Raw genomic sequence first — 18600 nt, forward strand, 5'->3', positions numbered from 1 at the left:
ATATAGGAACTGATGCAAGCAGGAGCTGGGGTGAATCTGCTCCCACTGATGGGCCTACATCTGCATATACCATTTTGCCTTACTTACCGGAGAAAGTTTTCTTTCGAATTACGCAGCATGGCAGGCAGTGCAGTTTTCTGAGCTGCGCAAGACACGTCCTGCACACAAGCAGAGCCTGCTGACTTCAACTGGACCCTGCACACGGCTGCGTCTGAGTCATCTGGATTTTGTGCTTATGAGTACAAAACCGCTTGCTGTGACCCAGATGGAATTAACAGAGTATTCTCCTTATTTCTAATTGTTAGATCATGCTTTTTTAACTCCAGCAAAGATGACTTGCAGACTAAGCCTCTTGGGGGGTCAAGGCAGTTGTTTTGTTTGCACAGCAATTAGCACAGCAGGATCCCAGGCCACAAATGGCCTCCAAGGCTACATCTATACTATTGTGTTAGCTCAAACCTCAATTCTTCATTTAAGCCCAAACTTCCCAACTATCAACTCCACCTACACAGAGGTTTATACTCTGGCCTCGTCAGGAACATGAAGTGAGCTCACATCTCAAGTCGAGTCCGGCTCAGGCTTCAGCTCTTGCTCCATGAGCAGCACCAATGCAGCAGTTTTGAGCTCCTTCCTCTTAACTGGGGTCACCCAGAGAAGCTGCCATGGGCAGGAACTTAAGCTGCATTTCTCTTGACACTCTGCCAAGTCTTCAACATCTTAACTTCAAAAGCAAAGATGAACTGGAGTCATACATCTCAACATCAATATTTCAGTTCCTGGGAAAAGCTTGCAGAAACAAAGGTGTATTTGCTAGATCACACTTGGATCAGCAGAGTACAGCAACTGCTAGCATTGTTTCAGCTAACATCGCAAAACACGTTTGTCTCGGATGAAAGCGAAACAGCAGCTCAAAGAATCTAATGGACCACGTGGGTCTTTAGAAAGTCACTGCAAACACCATTTCACAGCACCAGCGAAGCAGTGCAAACAGCACTAAAACAACAGTTGCTTTCCCAAGCCTTCACTAAGAACGCATGAGGCAAAGCACCAGGAGGAGGGATCAATAGTCTGATCCCAATTCTGCCACACTGGGGATCTCCCAGACCAGTCAACTCTAATCCCGTAAAAAAGTCTAATGAGATACAATGAAAACTAAAGCCAAAGTCAGACAAGAAACAAGGGTCACTTTAACAACATGACTAATTTAACCAAAGTTATAATGAAATCCCCAACTTAAGAGGAAAAGCTCTCCAAGAAATCATGCAACTCAAATTGAAACTTTACTTTTGATGCAGACATGCTGTCTGCAGTCTTTGACCTGTCTTACCCCTGATACCCAGACAGAATACCACAGAGTACCTTCTCTTCCATGAGGGCCACACTGCCCCAATTGGCATCTGAGCTCACCAGCCCTTTCAAGCTGACCTAGCATGTTCCCTGCCACTCCCAACTTCCAATTCTCCACGTATTTAGTTTTCAAATTTTACATGATATATTTTGCCTGTGGCACAGTAGATCACTTACCCTTCTCCTATTAGCCCTCTCTGTTTAATTACAGTTTAATGTGAATTGATCTTTACATTAATGAGCCTGTAAAGAAGATTGATTTTCTTCAAGAGACTTTTATGCTCAGTTTGGCAGCAGAGCAGTCCTATTGATTTCGTTTTCCCCAGTAAATACACTGCAGTGTGTCACTGCATCCCCTGTGAATCAGCTAATCCTATTTCACACTCTTGCTCCAAAAATCCCTATTCTGACTTCCTTATCTGTGCTTATTCAGAGCAACATCATGGGGCCAAAGCATCTCAAACAGCTTTAACTGTTGCTAACACACAGCTGACTGTCATGGGTCATTATCCCCTTTGTTCCTAAATGGTTGGGGGCTTAAAAGACTTAGAGTGAAAGAAACGAAAAGTTATTTTTAAGTGTTTAATCTGTTAACTTCCTTAACTCCTAGCCAGCTGAGGATGTGGCACAGTGCGCTGGGTTTACCATGCTTGCTTCAGAGGTCTGGTTAGCAGGCTCTCTGCTGAGCTCTACAGCTGTGTACCAGCCTGTGCTGGCGTGCCTGCATCACTGGCTGCTGCCTGATTCAGGCTGACCACCTTGGAGTCAGGGCAGAGGACAAGGATCCACCTCTGTCATCCCGTGCAGACATCCCAAAGCCCTCCAGGATGCATTTACCCATGTGCAGGAAGATGAAGCAATGGCAGACAGGCCCCAGAGTAAGGGCTGGGCTTGTGCCTGCACAGGGGTTTGTGGGAAACCTGTAGTCACAGACCAAAGCAGAGCTGAATGCAGCTCAGGTCCTCCTTTTACCTGGCACAATAGCAAGGCTCAGAGGCTCTCCCTGCAAGTTACTGAGGAAGCTGCATATAAACAGGCTCAGTTCTGCTGCAAATAAATGGTTTCTTCCATCACCCCCTTCCCCAGCAGATCAGGTAACACAGTCTTCTCAAGAGCCTACAGAGTTAACACACTTGACTTGCAGCAGAACATTGGGAAGGGAAATCCTCAGCCAAGAGCATGTCAGTGAAAACATCCTGCCATCAACTCCCAAATGTCCAAGTCTAGGAACTGTAGCTAAATTACAAATGCTGTGGGAATTTCAGGCAAGATTCTCCTCTCAGCTACTCCAATGCAATTTCGGAATGAATCCAGATTCAGTCTCTCCCCCTCCCAGCTGAATTTCCTGGCTTTTGTTTGCACTAGCAGATGTTTGCATTTAATGTCTGCCTTTATTTGGTAACCCGTACATAGATTATTTTTCCCTACTGTTCTATTAAAAGCCTTATCAAGTCCCTTATGTTTGCTCTTGTTGAGATGAACAACTTTGGCAGTATTTTCAACATGCAAGGCAAACAAACCGACTCTTCAAGGAATAATTAAATCAAACTAAACTTCACAACAGTATATTAGGGCATAGAATGTTTGATACATATGTTATGTCTGCATCCATCTGCAGCCTGTAACATCCAAAGTTTTGCATAAAGCCTTGAGAATTCTCTCTCCAACAGATTCCCACATGCTTACATATATACATAACTGGCCCATGGTCCACACACATGTGGGGTCAAGCAAGTTCTGGTAATGGAGACAGGTATGGGAAACCCAAAACCAGGGAATGCAAAGCTATCAAGCTCATTTTCCATAAAGATTTTTTTTTTTTTTTTTAATGTGAGTTTAGCAGTATGGCAGATTTCTTTCTCCCAGCGCCCAGAGGAGAAACGGTCTCTTCTCCAGTTTAGGAAGAGTAGGAGATGAAGTAACTCGTTCAAAAGGGGCTATTTTGAGTGACAAATATACAACCCTTGCTTTTATAATACATTCACAGCCCTTTGGAAATACTTAACCACATGCAATATACAAAACCTACTTCAGAGGTTTGTGAGGTAAACATACTTCACACATTTCTAAACACTGAAAAAAAGAGAATGTGTTTATTTTTCTTTAGCAGAAAGAATACACTGTAACACTATATGCTTAAACATAAACTAGTTCCTCAGTACACAGTCTTCATTATGAGTATTCACCCTGGGTTTGGTTTGGCAGCGTCCCCAATTATTACTTCACAGATTTGAAGGCCAGAAGAAACCAGTATGACCATATAATCTGATTCCTTACATCACAAAAGACCAAAGAACTTTACCCAACAATCTGCCTATCAAGCCCACTAACCCAGACTTGAACTACAGGACCATCTTTTAGGAAGCCATCCAATTGATTTAAAGACTCCCAAGAATGGAGAAAGCTTCACTTCCTCGGCAAATCATTCCAATGTGTGTTAGTCAGCAACATTGATTAAAGCAGGTACTTTAAAACATCTTTCAGATTATTTTTACCTCTGATAAAAATTAAAAGGAAATGCAAGGGGGGAAAAAAGTGGCATTCTCTGACACACGCTAAACAAAGAGATCCTTCTTGCAGTGGTATGACAGCAGCATTACAAATCCCACTATCAGAGTTATTTATGTGTAGCAGCTGAGGAAAGCAATACAGATTTCTGGAAAGTGATACTAAGCAGGTCTGTTTAAAATACCGTCCTTTTATCATTTGGCTTTGTACCTTCCCCTTCCTTCTGCACCACTCTGAAATTTCAGAGGAGCTGTAAATCTGCTGCCTTCCACCAGTCATTATTCCTCCTTTCCAAACTGCTTATTTCATTTCAGGAATAAAAAACCCAAAGCTCTAGCAATTTGGTCCTTTGCCAACAGCTAAATTAATAGCAAAAACAACAACAGGGGCTTGTGAAACTCAGATCATTTATAGACTTCGTGAGAAAGAAAAGCCGATTTGGGGGGCCTAAAACTATATCCTGGATGGTAAATTGTATGCAAGCTTTCCACCCATAAATCAGATTTCTGAGTTTTTAACACACTTGAGTTATGCAGCAGCCTGGTAAGCTCAGTTCAAGTGGCAGGCAGATGGCCCCTCATGTCAGGGGATCGTGCCTTAGACAAGGGACCCTGCTCAGAGGGACTTACTGCCCTGCTCTGCGGCCAGCAGCCCCCAGGTCATGCATCCAGACTTCGCATGCGGTCACACAAGCAGGGAGAGGCTGCGGCAGGAGGCAGAAATCAAACAAGATGGTTTCACACCAACTGCATGTGACATATCTGACAGGTCCGATAACTGCTGAGACACAAGCCGCCCCTCCACCCAGGAGGTGAAGTGGTTACTTACGCATTTAACAGAGACACTTGCTAGATCCAGCACTGATGATAGCAGAGGAGCACTTCAGCTCTTCATAAGCTCTGCAGGAACACGGTATACCCAAGAACCAGATCAAAGGCACCATATCTCAAACAAAAGCTAAACTCGCTTCAAGCTAGGAGTGAGATATGGACACCAGTTTGAAGCTAAGATCCTTAAACTGAAGTAAGACAGTGAGGGAGCTGTTCTGCTTTGCATATTTTAACACCGCCTAATGGAAGAGCAGGAACAGTGCCAGTTCATTTCACTCAATTCTGTCCTTGATTTAAGTAACGGGAATGTACTTTTAGTCAACAGATCGAGGTTGTCTCAGAGTATGTCAGAGCCTTTTGAGCATGAGAGGCCAATCACCTGGTGGTATGGACACGGCCATTTTCCACTACAAGGAGAAGCAAATCCATGGCAAACACAGGCACCTGCCTGCGGGTGTATGCTGCAAGGCCATGCGTGCTAGAAGCCATTGCCTGAACTGCTCAAGCACTTTGCTGAAGCCCGTATTAGCTATAATCACTTCCCCTTCCTAGGAACCTGGGAGGTATTATGCATACCTCAGCAAAATTCCTCCTCTCTGCGTATTACAAGCAGAGACATGCAAAATAATTTTAGAAATCTACAGTCTCAAGGTACTAGTTTGATATTATAACGTCTATACTCCCTTCAGCAGCATCCTCAATCTGAGACCCTTGGTGGCAGATACACAAGGGCTCTCAGGTGTCTAACACTTCTGCAGGCACCTAAACTATCGAAGTTAGGAACTTCAAAGCTTCAGCAGATCTAGCCTTGTGATCACCAACCACTCTCTCAAAAAGTAAAAAGAGTTGAAAGAGACCATAAAAACGAGTCTGGAATGAGCTCCCTGAAAGCTTAAGATGTGAATAGTCTCTGACTTTAAGAGAAAAGAAGAAACTATCAGAACAGGGCCAAGAAAAAAAACAATGAAAGATAAAATAATATACTTCTTTAACAGCACAAGTATGACATAATAATTGAAACCCAAAGATAGATGAGAAAAAAAAAATTAGGCAATATGCAACTAACCTGTGGAGTTTTACTGACATAAGTTACCGATGACCACAAGCACAACATCAATCAAGCCCAACCTCGCACAAATCGCAGGACTCCAGAAGATGTTTCTTAATTAAGGTGCTAACAAGCCTGATAATGAAACCTGAAGAGTCAGCAGAAACGGGTGTGACACAGACAAAACTCTTGGTAGCAGCTAAACCTACCCCACACGCAGCGCGGAGTGACAAGCTGAAAGAGGCAGCAGTGACTTACAGGTGGAGGGCGCGGACGCTGGAAGCAGCGGGTCCCAGGGAGGGAATGGCGGTCAGCTCGTTGTTGTTCAGTTGCCTGCAACAAACAGCAAGGAATTGTTGAAGCCAGCAGCCTAGGACCAAGCACGCAGGAGCAGGGGACGGCTGCAGCACCCCCATATGCAGCCCGACTCTCCAGGAACACCAACATGCCGGCAGAGGCCTCCATCTCAAGGGGCTTGTCTGGCTCTCTCTGATGGTCCCACCTTACCCTCCCCACCCAACCCTTTAATAAAGGAGAGCCACCATAATTTGTCCTGCAGTATCTCTAAAAAATTAATGCTTTTCTTCTCCTTCCACTCACTGCCTGAAACGGTGAAGTGCCACCGAGGAAGGCACTGTGTTAACAGCCCGAGCTTCCAGTCACCGCTGAGGCAAACCCGAGACAGGAGCCTGTCTGCACCCACAGCATGAGGCAGCCAGGTCCCGCTACCTCAGGACAACGAATTTCATTCCCTCCCGAAGCGGCAGCCCCTACTCGCCCCTCCACGCCAGGCCGGGGCGCAGGGCCCAGCAGGATGCCATGGCGGTGGGGGACGGCAGCCTCAGGCCTCCTCTCCACACCGGGCCAAACACTGGAAATCCTGAGCCAGCAACACACACACACACACACACAAACCAGCATTGGGCACAATAATGTCACCAAAAACAGGTGACCTGCCATGGCCGGCCAGCTGGGGAGCACCAGGCAGCCCCCCCCAATTGCAGACTTGGCCGGCTCCCTGCAAGCGCTGGTACAAAAACGTCCTTTTCAATGGCCTAATGTTTGAAGTGTTTTTCTGACTGAAAACAGATCCTTGCCATGTGACCGGCTCTTCCTTGGTTTAAAGAGCCCTTGTTTGTATGGTGAATTAGTCAATTAATTACTGTAACAGTCGCTTGCCCGCCTGCTTGAAAATTACCTAATTTCTCAGCCATCTTGCCCCCCCCACCCCCCCACCCCGCATGCTGAAGCAATTAGGGGCGAGTGGGGCCACGCAGGCAGCACGCAGTGGCTGCCCAGGGCCGCCAGCAGCTTCTCAGGACCCCCGGCCGCCCCTGACCAGCGATGGCTGCAGGCAGAGCCCCCCAGCCCTCCTGCCACCGCACACCGCTAAGCTGCTCCCATCACGGAGGGCTCTGTGGTGGCATCTCAAAAAGATCCCAATTTGGGTGCGAGAGGCCAAGCATCCCGTGGCGGGCAGGGGAGCACTGTGCGCTAGCTGTGGGAACAAGTTGGGGCAATCTGAAATTATGGTGGGTTTGGGTTTTGGTGGGTTTTTTTTTAATTCTTTCCTTTAAAACTATTTTTGGCAGGTGGGAGGGGACAGCGGTACGTCCATCCCAGAACTTCCTTTTGACTCCTCCGAGAGCAGGCAAGAGATTTGATTTCATACGGAGTTCCAGGCACTGCCGGGATAAAAGCTTTCCTCAGCCTCAGCTCTGCCTCTGACATTATACCTATACCTTAAAATGTAAGGGAAAAAAGCCAGATGTGTTGCGATTTAGCAAGGAGCTCCACTTTGCAACTAAAAGCTCATTGTTGCTTGTATTATATCAGGGTCTAGAGCTTTCAAAGGTACAAAGCAAGCTGGAAAGAGCATTAACAGGCTTATATTTGAGTCATGTTTTCATTAAAATCCAACTGAGCGTCTTGTGGAAAGGCATGGGAGAAGAAGGATAATTAGACCCACCCTCTGCTAGCCTGGGTCAGCTCTGGTTAAGCTCTGACACTGACTGGCATCTAACAACTAGTCAAACCCTCCTCTGACATAAGTGTGATTTTCATCTATCAACCCCCTGTCAGGTCAGAAGTGGCTCTGCCACCTCATTTTCGCTCTTGGCTCAAAGGCACCAGTTGCTGATGAAGAAGAGACAGCCAAGCTCCATATTTGCCTGGGATTTCCCTCTCATCTTCCCCTTCACTCACATAACAAAAACCCAAACAAACAAAAAAAAAGAAGCAAAAACCTCAAAAGAGAACAGCCAGGCTCAACAAATTTAAGCTTTCAGCCTCCTTTCTCCTCCCCAGCCCTGCTTCCTTTGACAACACAAACTTGCTGCCTCTGGATGCTAAGGCAGAGGAGGAGGGGGGCCTCCCGTATAAAATATTTACGGTCCAGTTGCCAGGCTGATGTCAAGCTGAAATGGAGCCTGCTCAAAAATAGCACAGCTCTCCTGAGTCTTCAGTGAAAGGCACTTTGGAAAATAAAAGGTGAGTTGTTGGGAGAGGAATTTTAGCACAGTCGCTACTTCTTTGTTACAAATGAGCTTGGAAAACCTGAGAGGCATGCAACCATCACTTTTCATGGATGCCATGATCTGTACGACCTGAGGAAATGCCAGAAAGGGCTGACCCCACAGCACCACCCTCCATTCCACTCTGTCAACTAAGGTATGAGAACAGGGGTCTGTCATTAGAGGGAGCCACCAAAGGGGATGAGGGAAAGCATAGGTGTCCTGAAGGAAAGTAATGTCCCGTGCCAGCCCCTACCACCTGAGCCTCCATCAGCACAAAGCTAGCTATTTCAGAGCATCTGGGATCACAGGGTTTCATATCACTTTTGAGTCAAATTTCATCCCACACAGACTTAAACTTTTAAGCAAAAAAAGATTTTCAAACAAAACAAAAAAAAAAAATAATCCACAAACAGCTGTCTAAACGCAGGGAAAGGGAAAAGCGTAGGGGAAATAACAGCTATTATGTTATTACAAACTCAGTAAAGTAAAAAACAGAGCATCCAAGATAATCTATGAAGTTTACATCTGTTGGTATGCAGACATTTTCTTTAAATCAAGGGAAAACAAAAGGTCTTCAAAATATATCACACTAATTATTCACATACAGAGACACACACAGAGCTTTGAGCCTCATCTGTAACGCTCAGGAACCACAGGCACTGTGTTTGAAGCATCATGGGAGGTTTCAGGTCTTATCAATGCATCTATTATTTGGGGCAATCTCTTTCCCTGAGGGTGACTTGGTTTGCCCAGCACAGTGCGCACAGCAAAACACTGACTTGCTCTCAAGACATGCCACAGCATGATGCTTATTTCATGAATGTTTGTAAAGTGCTTAAGAAAAGAAAAAAAACTCAGAAAGGAGAAGCTCTGGCAGTACAGATGTGGTTCTCTTTGTGAAATGCAGTTTATTTCAGTGGTCTGTGGTTTAGCTGTTATTCAAAAGCAACCAAGATTGGTAGATAGGGCTTTTAATAGGGCTTCTCCCTCACACTTTCCAGAGCCTGCCTTCCAGGCTCCGCTCCAGACCTCTGCCTCCCTTCCAGTCTCCCGTTTCTAACTGCTCCCTCTCCCTCCTACTCACTCCTCTGCTCTCTCCCTTTTCCCTAACCCTGCCTTTCTGAACGGCAAACAGCTCTTATCTGCACCATTACTTTGCAGGCTGTATTACTTACCTCCCCCGAACCCTGATACCTTTTTTTAGCAGCTGACTGCTCAGTGCAGGGCTCGTCTTGCTCTCGAGGGTGCAGCGCTTTGCACAAGGGAGCTCCCTACCTAAGAGATCAGAAACCGTACGCATTTCCCAGCCTCACACTCCCTGAAGTCACAAGCCTTCAGGCACTTCCACAAATAAAAGCTATTGCTAAGCCACAATCATGTTAGGATAATTCTAAAGTCTCATGGGATCAGGGCTGCAATTCTCTTCTTTAAGCACAGAGTAATTTAAGGCTTTCCAGAGTTTAAAGAAAAGTTGAGAAAACAGATCCTACAGGCAGCATTTTGCTGATCTGCACCACTTTCTCTCCCCTTCCTGACTGCTCTCTAGGATGATCACGATGAACCGATTCCAGAGCACTGCAGTCACTCCTGATCCATATTCCGCACTTAATCATGACCCCTTGTAAATCCCTACTATTAGTGTAAGCAGGGGAGCCAGAGGCAATCAGGCTGGGGGAGAGATGCTACATTAATCCCCACGGTCCAATCCTGCAGGCATCAGTTAGGCAGAACTCCTGCTGTAGCAAAAACTTTTGCCTATTTAAGAATCACAGGATCTGACCCCTCCACGAGCCACCCCAGAGCCAACACTTAATGAAAACAGACAGAGGACAAGAGAAAAGGCACAATATACACAGAGCACAGTATTGTTTCTGAAAGGAAATGTTTTTTCAGTTTCCCATGAGGCATCAGTAGCTCTTCAAACAGAGCCCAAACCTCAAGAATGCCAGCGATTCGACATTCAAACGCGAGCTCATTACCTCAACCCACCGCTTGCAATTTTAGTCACTTTCGTTTTTCAAAACCCAAAATCGGAGCTCCGGGAACCACTGCGAAGAGCTGACAGGCACAGCTCCTCTGCGAGGGTAACTGCAGAGCGTTTACACAGATCAGGAGCTAGAAAAACTTGCGATTGCCCAAAGAAGGCTTCTTGTACCAGCAAGGGGGGGCCGGCCTGGTACAGCCACTCAGACCTTCACCAGCTCCTTCTCTGCCCCCACCAAAGCAGAAGACACCTCTGCTGTTTTAGCCTCTCCTAAAAATGTCAAACTTCAAGCTTCAAACAGAATTTGTTCTCCTTCCAAAAGGAGCACAAATGTCTGAGAGAGGAGGAGACACAGTTAAGTGCTTTGTTATCCACTACACTACACCTTTGTTTCCTGGGAGATTTGGGTTAGGTTGGCATCAGGTATCACAGTCCAGGCTGCTCTGCCTTGCTTCAGGGTTATCCTTTCAGCAAGGAGCTTTGTGTGTATGTTCAGGTGTGTTAGCTGAACTGCTCCCTCCGAGCGTTGCACAAGAGCGAGGGAGGCAAACTCCAATGATTTCCAATAACAGCTTATCTTGTCTTAATTGGGATGTTGTGTTCTGCTCATTGATTACTTTTAACAAAGAAAATACAGCACAGGTACAATATGGAGGGGAAAAAAACCCTCCAAACCAAGTCGGATCTGCTCATTAAGTCACCTAAAGGAAGTTACTATATATACTATATAATACTAAGGTACTAAAAGAAGGAAACTATATACAATTCCCTTCTGGCCCACAAATTGCCCTGGCAAAATACAATTTAAAATCTTTGAAAGAATACTTACACTTCCTGCAGGATCGAGAGCCCTTCAAAGGCAGAAGGATCAATCTCCGTCAACTTGTTGTAGCTCAGGTTCCTGTTTAAAAAAAAAAAAAAAAAAAAAAGTGGGATCAGCATAGTGCAGTTACAGTGCTCAGCAAAATAGTTGTCTTAATTATTTTGGATTGCACTGGGTGGGTGGATTTTTTTTTTTTTAACAAGAGCACTTAAACATGGCAGAGCAGCACTTTCCTGCTGAATACATGAGTGAGCGAGTTTAGTTCCGTGATCAAAATGTTATCTAGCTCTCCCCAAGCTTTTTCCTTTTTTGCGTTAGTGTGGTTTTAATTTGTCTTTATATTACACAATTACATTTATTATTCTTCTATTGGTTATTCACAACCACAAAACTAATCACAGATGAATAGGATATTTCCTGACAAATTAAAGTCTGAACTAAAACCATCAACAAACCTTCTGCTAAATATTTTATAGCTATATTCACATGGAGCATTTTTGTATCCCACTGTGTGTCACATACAAAATAGACAGATACAGGTACATACACTTACTATGTGTAATCATAAAATGTGTTCTACATTTTCTAAGATGATGATATTATATCACTAAATGTTTTTTAATCAGCAATTACAGCTTTTAGCCAGTCACGCAGTAGCACACACTTTGGTCCTCAGCAACCCCAACCAACACTTTCCCACCACCCGACAGCCCAAATCTAGATCATATTATAGCACTTCACGGATGCTGTACTATCCAACAGCAGCCTGGTGGGAGAGCACACTTCACAGGACACCCTTGTTTGGAAATACAGCCAGAGCTCAATGTGCTTCTGGAAGGAACTCACTGTGAGGATCGCCAGGGACAGCAAACAGACAATATAATGCAAATAAAGTACCGATTCCGAAAACCACAAGCAAGAGCTTTGCCATGCTCTGCTGTAGCAGATGATCAGATGCAACAGCAAAGTCTCCCCTCCAAGATAGGCACTGTCAGCACACCACACTTGACAGGTCAAACCTGCAGCTATGGACTTACCAGGAGAGCACAGATCAATTAAGACCAAGTGCCTAATGATGTGAAAATTAACAAACGGCCTAATTAACATGATGTATGCAGTGCTGGCATGTTCCTGTGAGTGTGTAATCTAAAGAGGGAGGAGGCAAATTGATGGGTGGTAGCAGAAAAGCAACCACAATAACTTGTAAGGAAATTGTAAGGGGGACCTACATTAATTTTATGCTGCTCCACACCCTGCTCTAGGATATTATCCTGGGTAAAATTCAACCCTCCTGTCTCCTCTGCAGGGAGGTTACACCCTCTTACTGCACCTCTGAACATGACCCAAAAGCTTCATGGCCTGATTTTAGATAAGCCCTCAAACATTCAGCTGCTTATTCAAACCACCAAGCCAGTCTGACTAGAAAAGTGGCCAATCTTCCCTGGTTTGTGTATTTTCTTTGTTTTGAAGCTGTGCCCACAGATTCCAAGCAGGTCTGGAGCCCAAGCAGGTAAAGAGGACCTAAGTCACCAAGGCACCTACTGAACTTTTACCCATGCTACGCAACCCAAGAGCTGAGGGACACAAAAAAGGGCAGCTGTCAGAAGACCACAGATGGAGACGTCCTGTTTGAAGCGCTCCTGCTAACCCACTGCACTGGGAGGTAACGTGAAGAGAAATCTAGGTCCACAGCAACCTTACAAATACCAAGACTTGAAAAGACTACAAAGCTTACCAACTTTGCATGATTAGCAGGAAACGATAAACACCTCTTTTGAGCTGAGAAGCTGTTATTGATCACCTGCCCTCCTATAATGCATTTATGGGAAGTCCTCAAAGCGTTCCCCTGCATGCAGGAACCATTTGATAGCTCTCATGCACATGCTATTCCCCATCGTGTCAGTGCAGCCAGCTCTAGAGACAGGTCCTTACATTTTGCCTAAAACGTTCAAATTTTTTGCCAATACCTGCTGTGAAAGAAGGCTCTACAAATCAACAACACAGGCTGCCTCTTGACTGAATCTAGACCTGAAGCTACACAGAAGTGTACAACCTAACCAAGCATCTAGTTTTAAAATATGCTGTCCTGTAAGCCCCTACTGCCTTTTAAAACACTCAAGAGACCTTTAAATCAATACCAGCCTACAGCAGATATCCATTTCACTATGAACTCAAAGGCATTTATCTAAATAAAAGTCAAACTGCAGTTTAAACTCAGAGTGCATTTGAAAGCCAAGTCCATATTCATAGCACAATTACGAATTAAAGTGCAATTTGCCCACAGATTACATTACTACCTTTTTTTTTGTTTGTTTTTAAACCGCACAGCAAGATCAGGTTGGAGCTTGTCCCTGCCTGATGTACAGGCAAAAGAGAAAAGACAACAGGCAACATCCTACAGGCTCAACACAATAAAGATAAACCTGACACAGAAATAGTAGTGACAAACTGTAAGGGGGGGAAATACAACCACGGTCATGACTGTACATGAATCCATCTGTTTTCAAGTATTTCTATGCCTTCTATCGCCACAAATCTTTGCGTTTCTTAAGGTATTTATCCTCAAAACATTCCTTTGCAATAGGCTAAGAGCCTATTTTATGAATCAAGAACTGAGAATCACAGGCACTAAACTGATCGTCCCTACACTTGTCAAAGGGACCAGAGCCCTGGTTTAGCCAGTGCTCAAGCTCTGAGTGATGCTGACATGAACCTCACAAGTTCACAAATGAAAAAACAAAGGTCTTTGTAAATTAAAGGATTTCATGGCCACAGTTCAACATCATCCAAAGCGACTTTCTGATTATTGTTGCTGCCATTCAAGAAGTTTGAACATCAAAGTCATTGCACAAGTAGCTGGCTCTTCACATAGCACAACCGTATTTTGCCTGCTCCAGCAAGAGGAAGACTTCCCAACAGGTGCTGCAGAAATGCAGATGAACTCCACCTTCTTGCATGCCAAAGTCTTCAGTCCTCCCCATGCTACCCACTCCAACCACCAACTACCCTCACCAACCATACAATACATTGTTCAAAAATCGGTGGGGAAATGGAAGCTAGAAAGAGAGTCAGAGCAAAATAAACAGGAGACCTGAAATTAAACAGATACACCAAAATAAACAATTTACTCAATTTTTGAGACTAGCTGTATTTTAACTTAGATTAAAACACTCAAGAATTTCTAGCCTGAAGCATTCATTAGCAATCAAAGGATGTATTCCCAGAACTCAGATCCCCTCACTAGACAGTATTTGGCATGCTAGTCACAGCATTCAAACAGGAGAAAGAATTAACGTGCTCCAATAGATAGATCATTGGGACTGGGAGACAGGAAACCTCCGTCTATTCCTGACTCTCAATCTCCTGCTGGGGTGACCGGGTCATGTCACATCACCTCTTCAGAGCTTTTGTTTCCACCGCCACCCTTTGTCTGTCTTGTCTATTTAGACTGTAAATAAAATTGAGGTAGGTATTGTCTCGGTTTGCCCAATGCTGATGAAGTGAGGCCTCAATCTTGGTTGGGCTCCAGCAATGCAAATAAAGAAGGGAACTCAAAAATTGAGGTCATGGGTGCAACATGATGCTTCCCCACCGCCAAGTACAGGTCCCGCATATATGGCAGTGCACGCTGCAGGGGCTCTAACGTCCCCATCAGCTCGGCCTCTCCAAGCTGAGCAGCCCAGCAATGCAGGCTGGTTGGAGATGCCAAGTGTGGGGGTACAGCTGTCCCATCGCTGAAAACTGTCATGTTTCTGCTCTCCCATACCACAGAACACTTTCCTTCTCAAGGAGCCCCTTAGTCTGACATCATGCAGTAGTGCAACAGATCACTGAGCAAACGTTTCTGCCATCAGTATTTTAAAATGTCTTCTTCAAAGAAAAAAAAGTCCTCAAACCGCAAAGCCAACACACTGTCCTTTCCCAAATGAGCACGCCCCCAACCCATCCAAGCTATCTCAGGTGCTGGGCACCTCTTCAAAGTGGCAGTTTATAAAGCATCACCTTTTATTTTTAAAATAATAATAAAAAAATAATAAAAGTGTTTTATGCCAGTCCCAAGAGACCATGTCTTTGGTGTGCCGGGTCTGCCCATCTTCTAGCAGTTGCACCTAAGCAGGGTTAGCTGAGCCCAAGTGAGGGCATACCCACACGGAAAGCAGGCTGCCCCGTGTCCCACCTGCTCCTCTCACGGGTACATGTTTCTACTGAATTACTCATGGGAGGGTATTCTGATGCCTCCAAAGCAACTGTGGAAAGAAAACGGAATTCAGACAACCAACACAAATCCTGGACAAGGGCCTGGGCTGTAAGCTCAGGGAAGCATTCTACCAAGGTCAGAAGCTTCCACAGACAGCAGAGAATACACAATTGAGCCACCAACTTGAGTAGCCCCTAACGTTCAGATTGTTCTTCCCCCTGTTGAACAGAAGCTGACCTGAAGTTCATGGGGGTTTTTATTAAACTTTATTTCGAATTAGAATGAGAAGTGCTCTGCACATTATTTATACATTACATACTTCAAGTCTTCCTTGTGTTGGCTAACCCAACAACGTAGGGATTTTCCCCTCCTGTCACTCTAAGGTGCCCATGATCAGGAACCGAGAGCCTGTTAAATCAATACGGGAAGGGCCCTGTTCTGTCTATTCATCCATTCCAGTCTCTAACAAGAAGGCAGTGTTTGCCTTCAGTTAGCATTGTGAAAATGGCACTGTGGATCACTGAACACTGCAGAGCCTGAAAGGAAAGCCTTGTTGAATAACCAGGTACGTAGCCTGCCTTGAAACCACCTCCTGAAAGTAATAATGCTGTCACATAAAGCGTCCTGCTTGCCAGTGAGGAGGTATCAATCAGCTCTCTGAACCATGAAACGCCAATCCTGCCTCGCTGGGCAAGGTGCGGGGTAGACTGGGAGTTCATGTGGAAGTTTTGGCTCTGCTTTGGGAACCTAACCAGTGAAGAGAAAAGCCACCTCTCTTTTTAAAGACAGAGGTGTCTGGCTGGCTCGCCAGACAAAGGAAGACATACGTGGCTCCTGGTCTCTGCTCACCATGATGATGGCTGAATTCTGTTCAGAGAGCTGAAGGTTTCCAACCCTTACATCAAAGCCATTTATCTGTCAGTATAGAAGATTATGTCAAAAGCGCTTCTGCACCTTTTGATGACAGGCATTGGAGAAAAGGAGGATGGCTCGAAGTTCTGCCACTGCCAACTGTGGCTTTCATTAAACACTTTGTCAACCATTGTCATAACACAACTTTTCATTGCTCCTGCACAAAAGGGAGCCGAGGGCCCAGAACAATCAAGCCCTGCAACAGAAATTCCTCTGGCTAATCTGTCGAAAGATAGCTGCCTAGTCCACAGCTTACTGAATAGGCACCATCCTCTTCCCACATGTTTGTAGATGGCTTTACAGCGCTGGAATGGAGGCCCCATGCACACTTGATTGGGTATGAAAAGCATGGCTGCAGCTGAATTAGCTTGGGGACGGGGGCCAGGGGAACAAGAGAGGGAATGCACTGCCCATGCTAAAAGTATACAGCTGTGCGGGGAAGAAAGCACACTCGAGTTTCTCTTTTGAACAAGCTCGTGAGCTCCCTGGGAGATGGCAGAGTCCCTGTAAGCAGTGACATGCGAGGCTTAACACTGAAGCACAAAGCCATCGAAGAGACTGCAAAGATTCAGGTGGTTGTATGGACCATAAGGACAGAAAGAAGCAGCTTTAGTCCATTTTCGGTTCTTGCATGCAGGACAAGTCCAAAATCCTCTCCCATGAGGCAAAGGCAGCCAAACAGCTACTGCTGCTGGTGCCAACTACCCACAGCTGCGCTGCACGGCAACACCTTCCCTTAAATGGGATTTTTTTTTTCAGTTTCCCCTAAAAAAAATGGCCACTAAATGGAGTTGCAAAAGCCACCACAGCGATGAGAGTAGAAGGAGCTTTCACATACTAGATATGAAGTCCTTAATTACCTTCTGGAGGATTTCTTGCAGATTCCTTTGAAGTGGTTGACTCACTACCAGAAGCCGAAGCCTGGACTTGGGGAAATCACTCACCCAACCCACCACAACCATTCCTGGGTTTTCCCTTGAATCTGCCTGCTAAACTGATAGAAAACCACAGATTCTTATGCCCCTCAGCCCCCTCATCGCTCTCACCTCTGTTCCACTGCTCCCGAACTCAGCGTAACCTGCCTACGGTCAGGAGGGACAAAGAACAGAAATAGATTTTTGTGGAAGGATGCACTGAAGGGCTCCGCACCCACGCAATGCCTTGTGCTTCAGCCAGCCTCAAGCACGAGCTCCCACGCTGCTGAGCAATACCTGGACTGACTGGGACTCTGGGATGCTCACGTTTCTGGGGCACCCATGGCCGCAACAAGCCAAGCCCCTCATGGTTTCTTTTACTGCTTACCCCGGCGAGCTCTGCCTGTCTGTGCAAAGCATCCAGCTTACAAGAGAGGGACACCTCTGGGGTGCAGAAATGTCCCCTCATCAGCAAGAGTGACCTCCTAAAAGGAGGTAACAGCAACAAAACACAGGGCACCAGAGAGGTGAATGTCCCAGCTTGCTGCTCTAAAGTGCTTTGGAGAGAGGAAGGGCCCTTTGCAGGACACGGGAAGGACAAGCAACACCCACACGGGTGAAGCTGTGCCCCATCACTGAGAGGTCCTGTTAGTGGCTAAGCAAATGTGCTCACTCAGGCTTTACTTATGCCCTAGCTCAAATTAGCAGCAGCAGCATCATATTAGCTTGGGTTAACAGCCTGCTCATATAAGGGGCTTTATGTGCAGAAGGGAGTCAACTTAAGGGCAACCCTCAAGCCATAATATGAGCTAATTTGACAGTGAAGACAAACTTTGAGAGGTCATCCAGACACCAAGAAAACTGCACCATGAATCACTCTCAGTCATGACCAACAATACTGTCTAAAGGAAATTCCTGTAGCATGATCACCAAAGAGTCAATTCCAGCAGATGCATGCAGTCATTAATGCAAAGAATACTAATTAAAACCACATCACTGAGAAACATTGTGCCGGACTACAATTTAATTTAGTACATGGTTGATACGGTTCAAGGGATTAGGGAATTATCTTCAAGTAACTTCCAGGGACACATCTCCAGCAACAGCCTTCCATGCTCCACCACTCCAGGCTCACAATTGTTAGCGCTCATGAGCGCGCAGAGACCACACATCTGGCACGTACAGACGCCTGCGTGTACAAGCCTGGTAAGTGACCACCAGAGCCAGTCTGCTCGCACGAGGCTGCAAACATAAATGTCTCCATCACTGCCAGCTCTGCGGCTCCAGCAGGCAGCCCCGCTCTCGGTGCCTGAGGAAGGACAGAGAAGCCCTTAGCAGGAATGCTGGGTAACTCTAGCTGCTGCTGGGGCTTCTACATCTCCTACAAGAACACTTACAGGCTTATTTGTCTCTTTAAAAAGGGCAGTATCAGGTTATTTTAGACCCTGCTCAGTTTACGTGAATGTGTTTTGACAAAACCTAGGATCCCATCTCCTCCTATTTTAATAACCTTAGCAAAA

At 45.6% G+C, this 18600-nt stretch overlaps 1 protein-coding gene across 3 annotated transcripts in view; it reads right to left on the minus strand.

Annotated features, from left to right (window-relative positions):
- Positions 1-18600, minus strand: part of LRIG1 (leucine rich repeats and immunoglobulin like domains 1) — a 94686-nt gene that overhangs the window by 46869 nt on the left and 29217 nt on the right. For 2 of the 3 annotated variants that reach the window (XM_080382879.1, XM_080382878.1), the window contains exons 2-3: positions 11063-11134; positions 5992-6066 (exon numbers count right to left, since the gene is read on the minus strand). In XM_080382879.1, the coding sequence (XP_080239005.1) occupies positions 5992-6066; positions 11063-11134 (147 nt within the window). The remainder of the gene's footprint in view (positions 1-5991; positions 6067-11062; positions 11135-18600) is intronic. The other variant, XM_080382880.1, reaches the window with a different exon arrangement.

Source organism: Falco punctatus, assembly GCF_963210335.1.
Source record: "Falco punctatus genome assembly, chromosome: 4".
NCBI lineage: Eukaryota > Metazoa > Chordata > Aves > Falconiformes > Falconidae > Falco > Falco punctatus.